Source organism: Atractosteus spatula, chromosome 7 (assembly GCF_055471065.1).
Source record: "Atractosteus spatula isolate fAtrSpa1 chromosome 7, fAtrSpa1.hap1, whole genome shotgun sequence".
Lineage (NCBI taxonomy): Eukaryota > Metazoa > Chordata > Actinopteri > Semionotiformes > Lepisosteidae > Atractosteus > Atractosteus spatula.
Genome location: NC_142712.1, coordinates 32,908,649 through 32,921,951, shown reverse-complemented (window position 1 = coordinate 32,921,951; position 13,303 = coordinate 32,908,649). Strand labels below are relative to the sequence as shown.

The following is a 13,303-nucleotide window of genomic DNA, read 5'->3' as shown; positions in this document are numbered from 1 at the left end:
TAGAATCTGGCAGAACAAAGTGGAAACAAAGGAGAAATAGACACAAGACTGAGAAAGAATAAAAATGCTTCTATATGCAAAGGGAGGTAGGAGTGAGGAACAAATGACCAAGATATGGTGTAAATCTAGGATTCCATTTCAAGTCTTTCATGTCTGAGGAATTCAGGATACAGGGCTTGGTTTGTTTTTCTGTCTTAGGCTCTCACAATCCTGTGGGATTCATATTCCTGATAGCCTTTGTGAAATAACAAATCAGTCACACAAATTCCACACATATTTATGAAGCCACATACCACTGTAAGAAGGGTTAGAAACCGGCGATGCCCATTCAGCTCACGGAATGTGTCCAGTTAGTAATGGCTAATTGATCTGAGAGCCTCATTCAGTCATTCTCTGAAGGACACCAGGACATCAGCTTCGATAACTTGGCCTAAACACGTCAGGTACCTCTGTCTGGGTCTTGGTCCAGACTCCCACAATCCTTTGCAGAGAAAGTCCCATGCTGGAGGCTCGAGGAAGGAACGAGAGAGAGGAAGTGAGGAGACTTTTCCTTACAAATCCTTTCCAAAGAAATCAAGGACCTGGAATGGGACTTTCTCATTCCCAGCTTTCCCTCTTCGTTGATGATGGGAGGATTCACCTGCTACCAGAGCAGCAGAGGACTGGGGGTGGGTATGAAGGGTACAGAGGTGACACATTCTTGTACAGGAATGTCCCTCAGGTCCAATGGGGGACCTGTACCTTATCATCTGTAGCAAATGACACCCTTGCCTTGTTTCCTATGTAATAGTTCAGAACGAAGTAGTCTGAACGACGTCTGACGTTGTTTTGAATACAGATCCTTTTTTCCTGAACCAGTCTTGAACATGTTTTGTGGTCTCGGTCAGCAGTATCAATTAAGTAATTAACAACCAACATAATTAAGAAACGGTCCTGCTATAATCCTACAATGGAATGGAACTGGTGCAGTAAGGCAAGCGGCTTAATAATTGATGCTTTCAGAGTTTTAAGGTAAAAAAACAAACAAAAAAGTCTTTTGTTTACACAGATTGTAACTTTAAATTGAAAATCAAAATAGTAGCAGTGACATTTTAAGTTGACGTTGTCCACTACTAGGCGTTGAGTGGTCGGCACAGTGGCTTTTAGTCCTGCTGCCACAACTCAATTCAATTCCGGCTTGGACACCTTCTCTGCGGAGATTGCACGGCATACCCGTGGCCACACAAGTTTTCCTCTGATTTCCTCCCATAGTCCACAGACATGCAACTTAAATCAGGTCCGGAATTGAACCCAGGGCAATGCAATGCTCCTATCAGTCCTACCAGTTACGCATGGCGAAAATTAACTTTACATTTACACACAGTAAGAGAAGGACTAGCCCTTTAACTCGCGCCAGTTTCTGAGAGCTTACACTTCCTGTGACGTCAGGACTCCGCCCTACTTTTTCCGCCGAGCGAGACCCCGAGAAGAAGATGGAGGAGTACGCACGTGAACCATGGTAAGTCATTATTTTTAGTATAGTGTTACATTACAAATGGTGATTGTTTTACACGACGAGAGCTAAAAACCCCGCTAACATATAGGAAGTTTCCTTCGGCACTGTGAGAAAAGGTCGCTAACGCTGCAGTGGCCGGTCTGTCACAATTTTTCTCTGCAGAGCCGGTTGGTGTCCTTGGCATCACAGACCGAGCCGGGTGACCTTGTGTAACCGCTTTTTGTTTTACAGAAGTCGCGATTCCTGTGTATATTCTGTGTGGGCTCAATAGAATGTAAGACTGTATCCACGGTAGTCTCTTACGACCTGAATTCTTAGTTCATATTACAAGACGAGACAATTTTCCTTGTATTTCCTGTCTCCTGGTGACGTAACCAGTGAGGGAAACCTGTGTCTTTAGCACATTGTTGGAATCGACTGTACTTAAAAGGCATAGTGGGGTCGCTGATTGCAGCTGTGTGTACCTTTGATGTGGCAGAGTGCTGTTGATCACGCACCGGTGTTGTGTAATACTGATCCCATGCCGGTGATACGTTATGACAGCCTGGCGTGCGGGTCACAGGCATTCACTCGTGCGATTGCATTACAGCCTCTGCTGCTTGTCGTTATTACAGCCCTGGTCCTGGAGTGACAACCTAGCAGGTTTTCTTGGTCATCCTTAAATCATCAGAGCGTAATTGAATGTGCTGAAGTCAGCCGGGCTGTGTGATGTGCGTGAGACCTACAGGCTGTTAAGATTTTCATTTCAAATGCTCTCTAAACATTATTGAGCAAACCTCCTCTTTCAGTGGTGAAAATTAAACTGGTTTCCTCCAGGTGCTCCCGGTTGGCTCCCACAGTCCAAAGATATGCTGGTGGGTTCATTGGCTTCTGGGAAAGTTGGCCCTGGTGTGAGTGTGTGTGCTCTGTGATGGACTGTCCAGTGTGTACCCATTGCGTGCCAGGATATACTCCAGCTCCCTTGTGACCCTGAATTGGCAGAATGGTTAGAAAATGGAGGGGTATTTAGACAATACATGACTTGTAAGACCTGCTGGGTGGGTGCTATCCAGAATTGGGTATGAGCGACCCACTGCTCTATAACAGTATAGTATAGGTGGAGAGGAAAGGGCTTCATTTAAAGTGCTTTGTCCGCCAGACTCCGGACTGCGCAGCCCTGTTGAGAAACCCGATCTCTTCCACCAGAGGTCAGGGTGCGGTTCAAGGGTGCGTGCTCGGTTGCGCTGTGTGATATGACGCCTTGATGAAAACACAAGGGTAGTTCAACCTTGTCTAGCGATATTGTACACAACGTTTTGTTGCCTTCACTTTCCCCGTGCTTTGAACTAGTTTAACCTGCGTGAGTTAAAGAGAAAAAGGGACGGCAGGGGGCCATAGTGGTCAGCATTGCTGCCTCGCAGCGCTGGGGTCTGGGTTCAGTTCTGGACCTGGGGTGCCGTCTGTGTGGAGTTTGTATGTTCTCCCTGTGTTCACATGGGTTTTCTCCAGATGCTCGGGTTTCCTCCTGCAGTCTAAAAACATACTGGTGGGTTAATTAGCTTCTGGGGAAAAACTGGCCCTAGGTGTGGGTGTGTGTGTGCGTGCAACCCTGAGTTGTATGAAACAGTTGGATATTTGATGGATGAGTTAGGTAACTCTTTTTTGGTCTGTAATCAACAGCCTCTGCTGGCAAGGAGGTTGTGTTGTAGGTGGAATCTCTCATCACTTCCCTGCACCTTTATGCTCAGTGCTCTTAGAAGCTTGTGTCCTTAACAGCAGAGAAAAGTAGCAGAGTATAAATATATAGAGTGTAAGACAGAGTCTTGTACAGCGTAGAAGTATTTCTGAGAAGAGCTGTTTTGAAAAAGTGTGTTCAATCAATTTTTAGGGTTTTTCTTGGCTTGGACAGTTTTTATTGCTTATTTGATATATTTATCGGTTAAAGGGTGCACATCAGAAGGGAGACTGCAGCTCCTGTGCCCTGGTTCTGTATTTCAGTACCTTCAGAACGCAGGCTGAGGCTGAGGGGCCAGTCGGACTTCAACGCAGGACAGGGCTAGGACACATCCTGGGGCAGAACTGCTTCTCTCTCTCTCTCTCTCTCCATGATCGGTGGAGCAGGAAAATGTCGAATCGATTGTGCCGTCAGGTCATTAGAAAGTTATTGATGGCTTTATTTCTGCAGCCCCTGGAGGATCGTGGATGACTGTGGGGGTGCCTTCACCATGGGAGCCATTGGAGGAGGAATATTCCAGGCAGTCAAGGGCTTTCGAAATTCACCTGCTGTAAGTACTGGGACACTACTCCTCTATCGCACGGCCTGGAGTCTCACAGCCCTGTCTTGCTGGCCAGCCTGCTTCTTTCGTTCTAGCCTAACTTATTTAATGGGACAAATAATCAGGTCCTTTTCAAAGCTCTTGTTTTCAGCTCTTAACTAGTTTTAAGTAACTTGAGATGTTCAGCTTTTTCGCAGCTGACGTGATGAAAAGCGAATTATGAGGCCGATTTCAGGTCCATGCAGAGCTCAGTCGGAATGAAGACCAGGACTGGAGAGGCCCCGTCTTAAGACCAGGAAGCTGAATAAATTATCTGGACGGATCTCCACCATCGTGATGGAATGAAAACCAGAAAAAAAAGTGATTCTCAGGAGAGAGAATCTATACATCAACTCTGCTGTCCTTTGCAGTTTTGGGGGGTAGTTACCTATAAAAAAAGTAATTCATTTCAGTTTTTAAGGTTTCTAAAATTTCACATTTTTTAAATTGCTATAATTACTCCATATAGACATCGCATTGATCACCAGAACTGATGTTTTTCTCAAAATATTTCCCTGCTTTGCCCATCTCTTTTGGACCATTGACCTAGCCTGGCTCTGCTTGTCCTGTCAGTGCTTTTGTTGCCCCCTGTGTATTTAAACTCAGAGTCTGACTTTCCTTCTAGCCTTTCCTCTGTCCGCTGTCCTTACTGAAAGCTTCCAGCCTTGTGCTGGACTGTAGAGAATGGGGGAAGTGGGGGGCACATTCAGCACTACCTTACCATGAACCAGACCTCATGTGGCCCTTCCGTTTGCAAGACGTGAACATCAGCACGTGTGTGCAAACTTTTTCTGGTAATTTTAGTACAGGATACTGAAATCCTTTTATGCCCATGTTGCGTTTTGTGCGTGGCAGGATTTTACAGTGTTCAACTGAACAGATATTTATAACAGTCACTTGCATTTTGCAGGTCTTGACTCACTTTGTACTTTCCTGGCTTTCTTGATCTCTTATATTTGTAAGTTAGAACTGCAAACGTCTATTTACACGAGAAGGCTCCTGTCCTTTATTAAAGGCTCTGCCTACTAGCGGCATCTAAATCATTTCCTCTAGCTCTCTAATGCTGTGTAAGAGGCTCTATCTGCTCTAAGTGCTTTGTCTGTTGCACCCTAGTTCCTTCACTGAGCTGCAGTAAAGCTCCAGTAGCTGAGGGCATGATTGAAGTTTCCTTTCCAGATATAAGGCTGTACTTTGCTACTTTAAAGCTGCAGCAGGAAGCTAATCCCAAGACTGAAACGTACATACATGATAGGAGTTTTCAGTTTTAGCTGTCAAGTTGCACTCTCTTTAACAATCATGTTCATTCTTCACTGTTTTTAGATTTGCGTTTCCTCTACATTTTAATACTTTGGCGTCCTGAATTCTAATTCTCTGACAGACAATGTCTGTGCTTTAGATTGATGGCTATACAGACACTTTAATAAACATTCTGTTTTTTGCTTGTCAGCTTTAATGTCCGAAGTGCCTCTGCATGTCTTTCCAGAGCCCCAGTCCCGCTGTCAGAGTACTCCTCCTGTGATGTTTGCCTACGCCAATCTCACAGTGATGCTATGAGTGCCTCTCCACATTACAGCTGCTGGGGTTTCCGCAGGGTCTTGAGTTTCTCAGCTTGCTTCTTTCACTACCATTGCTTATTATGGACACTTGGTCTTTCAAATGTCATGATGTTGTCCTGCTTCTAGACCCTCGCTGTCTACAGTATATGAGACTAGTTGGAAACTCCTGTTTTTGACCTTTTCAATGTAACTGCAGTGTCGTCAGCTGACACAGGTGTTTGACACTTTCTGTAACTGTGCTTGGGTGACCTGCTTTGGCTTGTTGTGTGTTTCTCCAGGGAATGGGTCATAGGTTGCGAGGCAGCGTGACGGCCATCAAGACAAGAGCCCCTCAGCTGGGAGGTGAGCAGGTGGGAGACGGGTGGGAGGGGGGAGTCCGATTAGATCGTGAGTGTTTGCAGGTCCACATGTACGGTGCGCTACTGTCCTCCTGCTGTACTGAATGAGCCTTTGTGACCGAGACAAATAAATTACTTATATAGCCACTTTTATGCAAACTTGTAGGACAAGGTGCTTGACAATTAAATTCAGAGAGATTAAAATCACAAGTAATGTGATGGAATATCAATGCATTTCCTTTGCAATTAAAGAAGGCAATTAACAATCAAAAGTGACAGTACGCCATAAATCCACGTGACAATACATGACAAGATAAAATGAGATGGAAAGAAATGGGATACGTTTTCAGATGACGTTTAGGAATGCCAACCGAGTGTGATGCTGGTGCCGTGAGGCGTGTTGCAGTAGCCTGTGCTTGTGTCGGACAGGGAGTTTCGCCGTGTGGGGGGGCCTGTTCTCCATGATTGACTGCAGCATGGTGAAAATGCGGGGCAAGGAGGACCCCTGGAACTCCATCACCAGCGGGGCCATGACGGGGGCCATCCTGGCGGCGCGCAGTGAGTACCCCCCTTCTTCCTTTCGCCCCCAAGAGCTGCTGTCCCCTCAGCAATGGGTGTGGGTGGGGTAACGGGTGCCGGCTTCCTACTGATCCCTGCCCACTTTGCTCTACAGTCCCTTCAGAAAGCATTCACTCCCCCCCGCCAAACGATAGCAGTTTGTGAATGCATTGAATTGATTTTTTTCTCCTGGACAAGAGCAATATTGCAGAAATATTTTTATGCCCGTTTATGAAAAGCAAGCAATATCTGGTTTACTGAAGTATTCATCTCTGCCCAAGTCAAAGCACCTTCTGAAGCGCCGACAGCTGTGAGTCTTCTTGGGGGTGCCTGGTGCGTTACACATCTGGGTTTAGGGATTTTTGCCTATCCAGATGTGTTCTCCCCCAGGCACCGCTGAGCTCTGAGGCACTGGTTCAGGCTCCTGCCTGCCTCCAGAGATACTGAGGTCCCTTTGTTTGTGTTCTCAGACGGCCCCGTGGCTATGGTGGGCTCTGCAGCCATGGGTGGCATCCTGCTGGCATTGATCGAGGGCGCCGGGATCCTCTTAACGAGGTTTGCTTCCTCGCAGTTTCCCACAGGTGAGTGTCTGCAGGCAGGCTAGGGGTCTGCACAGGAATTACAGCGATGCAGTAACGTGCCTTTTCGTGAATTTTCAAGACAGGGAAAGGGAAGCCGGAAAGAAAGTGAAGAAACGGGGGCTGGGGCGTACGGCTGTGATGTATTTGTGGACAAGAGCAGAGTAGACTGCTCATTCAAAATGGGTCTTTTTTACCAAGTGTTCTGCTGTGTGTGAGGAGTTAATTACTGATGCTCTAGCGTTTGAGGGAGTGAAAGAATCTCAAAGAATTTGTTAAAGACCATCTATAGCAAGTTTAAAAGTCTAAACGGGTGACTCCCAAACATTTTGTCTGCCGGGCCTTTACAGACCCTCCAACTTACTTTTTTGTATCTTAAGCCGTTGAATTCCCACACAATCTGTAAATAATTTTGCAATTGTATTTAATATTGCATTGAATATGTATTGAGAATATGTTGCTTTTAGTGTGATGGATGACCCAGTTTCATGGAACATAAAAGTGTATATAATTATAATTATACAATAATAGAATTGGGTGTCATAGGGAATGGGTTTGTCTTGGTGAAAGCCAGAAATCCACTTTCAGGCATCTCAAGGCGCAATGCATTCAACCCTTAAGTGCCCTGTCAGACACCAGAGGTGTGTATCTGAAACTCTGACCTGTGCTTTTGCCGGAATTCGGTCCTGAGGGTTCTGTTCTATGGGACTCTCTTGCTCATTTGTTAATAGGTAATCTGGACGTTGGAGGAAAATTTGAGAAAGGTGTTGCAAAAAAAAAGAGACTGGTGCAGTGGTTGGCATTCTTGATTTGTAATTGGAAGGTTATGGGTTCAAATCCTCAGTGAGACACTGCTGCTGTTATACTTTTATACCTCACTTAAATTTCTCAGGTAAAATACCTAGCTGTTTATCTAAACTGGATAAAACGGTCAACCAATCTACGCAAAACTAGTTAGGACAATTTTTATTTTACTGTTGTCAGGTTTGTGACAGTGTTGCCCAATGTCACCCCTGAAATGATAGCTTTTTAGTTGCCAGGAATTCGTGCAGGCTAGGAAACGCCTCTGTGCCGTATTTCTCCACCCCACCAGCCCAGGTGTCCATCCTTTCAGTCGTGGCTTCAGTTATGTCCTGCACTTTGAGAGTTGTTGCACTCAGCCCTTAAAGGATTCAGCTCGTTTAGGCGGTGCGGAGCAGCAACCGAGAGAAGAAAGGGCTGATCTGTGAGAAACACGATTGACTTCATAGGGTAGTACATAAAACTCGGTCAAACGCTCTCCCAGGGAAGGCCAGCAAACCTCTGTGTGGAGCAGCAGATTGACATGTTCGTGTAGAAGACATGCTTTGATCAAATTGACTCTTTTTCCAACATTGTCTTTCTTTAAGTTGACACTTCCAGCAAGTTGTAGCAGCATGGGCTGTGTTTCCTGTGAAAGGTACAGTGCGCCCAAGGTGGCCTTCAGAGCTCCTGTTCTCCGCAGGGCCTGCCATTCATGGATTTTGAGCCATGGGTGTGAATTTCTGTGCAGCTGGCCCGTGTGGGTAATTCCACGATCGCTGGCCATCAAGATGAGCCACTGTGCTCACGCAGTTGTAGAGTGAAAAATGAACGTCGTTGAGGAATCCCTTTACTGATGAACTCCGGGTATCAAGGCCAAGCCATTATTGATATCAAGTGGTGTTTGATAATGGCACCTTTCCTTTCCACTCTGTCACTCGCTGAGTGTGAAGCTTCAAGAACCTTTGTGTTATCAGTCATCTCTACAGCGTCATGATTATAATAATAATAATTGCTCACACTTATATAGCGCTTTTCTGGACACTCCACTCAAAGTGCTTTACAGGTAATGGGGACTCCCCTCCACCACCACCAATGTGCAGCATCCACCTGGATGATGCGACGGCAGCCATAGTGCGCCAGAATGCTCACCACACATCAGCTATTAGTGGGGAGGAGAGCAGAGTAATGAAGCCAATTCAGAGATGGGGATTATTAGGAAGCCATGATTGGTAAGGGCCAATGGGAAATTTGGCCAGGATGCCGGGGTTAAACCCCTACTCTTTTCGAGAAACGCCCTGGGATTTTTAATGACCACAGGGAGTCAGGACCTCGGTTTTACGTCTCATCCAAAGGACGGAATGTTTTTCTATATTCTTTTTCTTGCTGAAATGTGTGATAGTGCCCATAGGGAAAACTCCTGTGGATTATCTCTGCTGCTGTCCTCGTTTCCAGGTGTTTGTGTTAAAGAGGTGGCTTTAAGCTGTTGTTCGCAAGCGCTTCGCCAGTGTGCTTTGTGGTGGTGGAAAATCAGTGGCACTGGTCCAACAAAAGGCTGGGGTTTTTGGTGCATGTGCCCATTTCTTTTTTTTATTTCTATTTGCACGTGGAGGGTGAGGCTTGCCTTGAGTCTGTTTATGGTTCTGCGGTGTCCACAGTTGGTAGTTTTATTGATGGCTTGTATTTGTGCCTGTCTTCAGGTATCTGCTCACTTTGCTGTTCCGTATTCATTGTAAAAGGTTGTCACTGAAGTGATCTGAATAAAGACAGTCTGCTGTAACGTGAGTCTAAATGGTGAACATCATTATTGCTCTGCATGAGGTTCACTTATTTCTCCAAGTAACAATGAGAACTAATTGCGTTTTTAAGAGGTGCGCAGCTGTTGGAAGTGTTTATTGACATAGTGAAATGCAATTGGCTAATAAGGGAATGAACAGAATATATTGCTAAGACAGCTCTATAAGACAGACATGCACATACTAGGATGCATTTTGGGAACTACTGCTCAGACGCTACATTTATACCAAGACAGACTAATACAGTTTTGTCTAGAAAATCCTTTCAGTATGTCTGTTTTTCTAGAACTTTGCTGAGTTCCTAAGGAAGGTGTAAGCATCTTAGCCATTTTAATTCTTCTGGATTAGTGATTTACATAATTAAACTGAGTGTTTTCCAGACTTAAATGTTTTGTACTTCTACTAGTTATCATAAACTTTATTTTTATATTGTGGCTTTAAAAGCATCTTCTCAAAGTTCTTTATTGGGGAAAAAACATTTTAAACAACAAAAACGGTAACAATTATTAGCACAAAAAACAGAGGGGGTTAAAATCCTGTAGGAGATGTAGTGGGGCAGAAGCAGACAGTAATGAAATAACAGCCTTTCTGAAGAAGGAGAGGTTAGAAGATGGATATATTGATGTAACAAAGACTGAGCACATACAAAGTCCATTTTAAGGTCTCTGCTGTTGAAAACCTGTGTGCTCACTCTGTGCTTCTGATCGTGTCTTGTCCTGAGCTGTTTATTTGTTTTAGTTGTCAGAGGGGTCGTGTGCACATTCTAAGAGCAGCTCTCCTGCAGGTTTTATTGGGATATTGAAGTGGTCTGTTCGTAACCTGGCAACCATATTCTCATCCACAACAGGACCAAATATTTGTCATTCAGACTTCATCTGGAACTAAAACCAAGGGCTCCTAAGTTGAAACGCATGTTGAGCTTCCCAGTCTAGATGTTGCTGGTTTCAGTCTGAGTCACTTCAGCTGGAGATGGGTGGGTTTGAGTAATCCAGGGTGGCCTTGGTTTGTGGGGACCCCAGGTCACCTGTTATCCTGGAGAGCCGTCGGAAGAAGGCGTATCATTCCTACGGTTGTAAGGCTCTGTGAAGCGGTTAGCTCATGCAGTGATTCAGAATAAGGGGAGTATGCAAAGTTAAGAATAGTTAAGAATATTGGTTTAGGAAATGAAAACCAGCAGGTTGCAGCCTTCTCTGTGAAGGAACGTATTTCGGACAGACATGTCTGTGTTCTGATCTTCTGCTGCTATCCCTGCAGGTCCCCAGTTTCCTGAAGAGGCTCCCTCCATGCCCTCGCCCTCCTTTGGAGACTATCGGCAGTACCAGTAAGAACCCCTGGTGCCCTGGCCCTGCCAAGCCTTTTACTTTCCTCATGAACTCTCATTGGGATGGTGGAGTACCTGTAGAGAAGAGCCCAGGAAACCATGCACACAGAGATTTTTGATATTCGGCACATAATTGTGGCCTGGGAGAGAGGAAAATGTATTCTTTATTAGTTTTGTATTTTTATCTGATTTTTTTTTTGTCTGAACCATCAACAGCACCTGCCCTTCTCAGTACTGGTCTTGCACATGTAGTCCATCTCCATCCTGATTTCTAAGGCTGATGGAAGTGATTCTTCCCCTGCAGAAAAACCCTTCTGCTTCTTACTCAGCAGAACACATTGACCGCAACAAATGAGCTCTCTCAGCTCGTAGAAGTGCAAGAGACTGCTGATCTAAACCGTAACTATGATTATTATATTGTTGTATGTGTATGTGTGAGACCACAGTTGGGTGCTTCTGATCTCTCAGGCCTACTTGATAACTGCTGCTCTGAAAAAGTAAATAATGAGAAAGAAGCTTCACAAGCCCCAGTGGCTCATTTTCTATGGTCTTCCCAGGAGCAGGAGAGCAGACAGGTTCCTCTACTAGGTAAGGATCAGTAGCTCAGATGGGTAAGGATTTGGCTTTTCATTGCCTCCAAGAGCAGATCGAAGGTGCGAGACCTGGTTTGCTTGCGAATGAGGATTAAGTGAATGTTTGTTCTTTAAAACATCTTCTAGAGTAAGTCTCAAGCTGGAAAGACCCGAGTTGGGCACTAAAGGCACAAGCCAGGAACAAGTAAGGTGCTGTGATTCTTTCACAGCTTATGCTGCAATCCAGTTTGAATCTGTATTATAACTGTATATAAAAGCTGCCCACAACTGCTTGGTGCATGTTGCCTGCCTGAGTTAAAGCCCGTTGTTTCTTGTCCTGATAGGATCAAAACCTGTATTGTGGAGAGGAGCTAGAGGTGAATAAAGTTGCCTTTCTGAGCAGATCACAAAGCCTTATCTGGAATGTAACGCTCAACCTTCATCTCTGTTCTTAGTGCCAGAGCCCTTTTTGCCACATGATTGCCAGGTCACCAGGACCAGTATAGGTGTGTTGATCATAAAGAAACCCCACTTCCTACTGGTTTTGATTCTGAGGAGGGCATTGGTTTTTTTTTAATAAAAAAAAAACAGATGTGAATGAACTGTTGTGCTGTTTTAAAATCCAGTCAAAAAAATTGCTAAAAGAATGTCCTGTGGGTCAATTGGAAAACTATGGGAATGATTTAGGGAGAACATTTTATATTTATATAGTCTATAGATAGTATATATATGTAATGTACTTTAACTTATGTCTCCTTGCCTTGATTAACACGATGAGACAGAGTCCTGCCCTATGGCAAGAGGTGCTCCTGTGTATTTGGCAGCCTGAGTGTCTATAGGACCAGAACCATGACTGTACCGGGACTGTATGATAGATTTTGGCATCCTCCAGCCATAGTTCTGCAACATAGACATACTCAATAGCTGCATCTCTTCAAAGAACCTTTCTGGAGTTTGCCTTTTTCCTGAGCCTCATTTACATCCTGCAGATTACAATAAGTTTTTCTGGAAGCAGCACTTTAGACTGGAAAAGATTGTTTAATTCATGATGCTGAGTGGTGTTCTGTTTTAAGTAATGGAGTTTTTTGTTTAGTTCATTACTGTCAAACAAGAGACCGCACTGAAGATGTTTGAAAACACTTGGGGGTGTGAACACTGAGGACCAGAAGTCAGTTCATCTTAGTCTTCCTCTCTCAGGGCAGGCTGTCTGTAGGTATCCATGACAAAGGTTCGACAGCTCTCATAGGTATGCTGGCCATTTTAGGAGAAGTGACCTAAGAAGTCACACTACTCTTTAGTGGTGCTAGTCTTTGTGGTGCTGGGGACATAAGATGGACAGGGGCCTGAAAACACCTGGCTACTGTCATATTAGTTTATTTCCATGCTAATGCTTTTGTTTTACAACCCCTGTGCTTAGCTGGGGTAGTTTATTTAATACTGTTGAGCTATAAAGTTGCAGGCATGGATATGCTCTATTCCCACACCATTAGTGAAACTGAAGCTGCTGCAATAGATCAGTTGGCATGGGTTATGGTTGTCCTTGCAATCTGATTTTAAAATAACTTAAAAACTGAAACTTGTTTTGCATAACGAGTAGCACTTAACTTGACCAAATAAGTGGTACAAATAATGTGACTATTGCTACAGCTCCACTGGGCTTTAATCAGTTTGTCTGTGTGTATCGGTGTAGTGACTGTTCTGAGTTATGTGCACACTTCACATGCACAGTCAGTACTCTTCAGCCACTCAGTTATTCTCGATTTGTACAAAGTAAGCATGTGCTAGATACAACATCGCTGCAGTCTTCGGTGTTCCTGCTACAGCAGATAGAAGCTGCAATGTTTGTCTACGGACCTGACTACAATGTACAAATGCTGTTTATGATGGGAAATAATATTGTCAATCTTTCATGTAAAAACTTCTTAAATAAATGTTCCTTTCTGCTGTGGTACTCAGTTTTTTTTTGTAATCTCCACTACAGCTTGTTGCTCAAATTTCTAATTCAGGGCTCCCGT

General features: G+C 44.5%; 1 protein-coding gene across 1 annotated transcript; it reads left to right on the top strand.

Moving 5' to 3' along the window:
* Positions 1 to 1,445: 1,445 nt before the first annotated feature.
* Positions 1,446 to 13,239, top strand: timm17a (translocase of inner mitochondrial membrane 17 homolog A (yeast)). The gene is made up of 6 exons (XM_088921002.1): positions 1,446 to 1,498; positions 3,660 to 3,759; positions 5,624 to 5,687; positions 6,113 to 6,241; positions 6,712 to 6,822; positions 10,650 to 13,239. Exons 1-6 carry the CDS (start codon positions 1,473 to 1,475, stop codon positions 10,718 to 10,720), a joined length of 501 nt encoding a protein of 166 aa, XP_088777128.1. The 5' UTR covers positions 1,446 to 1,472; the 3' UTR covers positions 10,721 to 13,239.
* Positions 13,240 to 13,303: the final 64 nt, after the last annotated feature.

What these genes read in the sequence shown, in the direction of transcription:
- timm17a (XM_088921002.1), top strand. Translation starts at nt 1,473, where the DNA reads ATGGAGGAGTACGCACGTGAACCATG. An exon ending in GCTTTCGAAATTCACCTGCT is followed by an intron (nt 3,760 to 5,623) that starts GTAAGTACTGGG and finishes GTGTTTCTCCAG; the next exon opens with GGAATGGGTCATAGGTTGCG. An exon ending in GGCCATCCTGGCGGCGCGCA is followed by an intron (nt 6,242 to 6,711) that starts GTGAGTACCCCC and finishes TTGTGTTCTCAG; the next exon opens with ACGGCCCCGTGGCTATGGTG.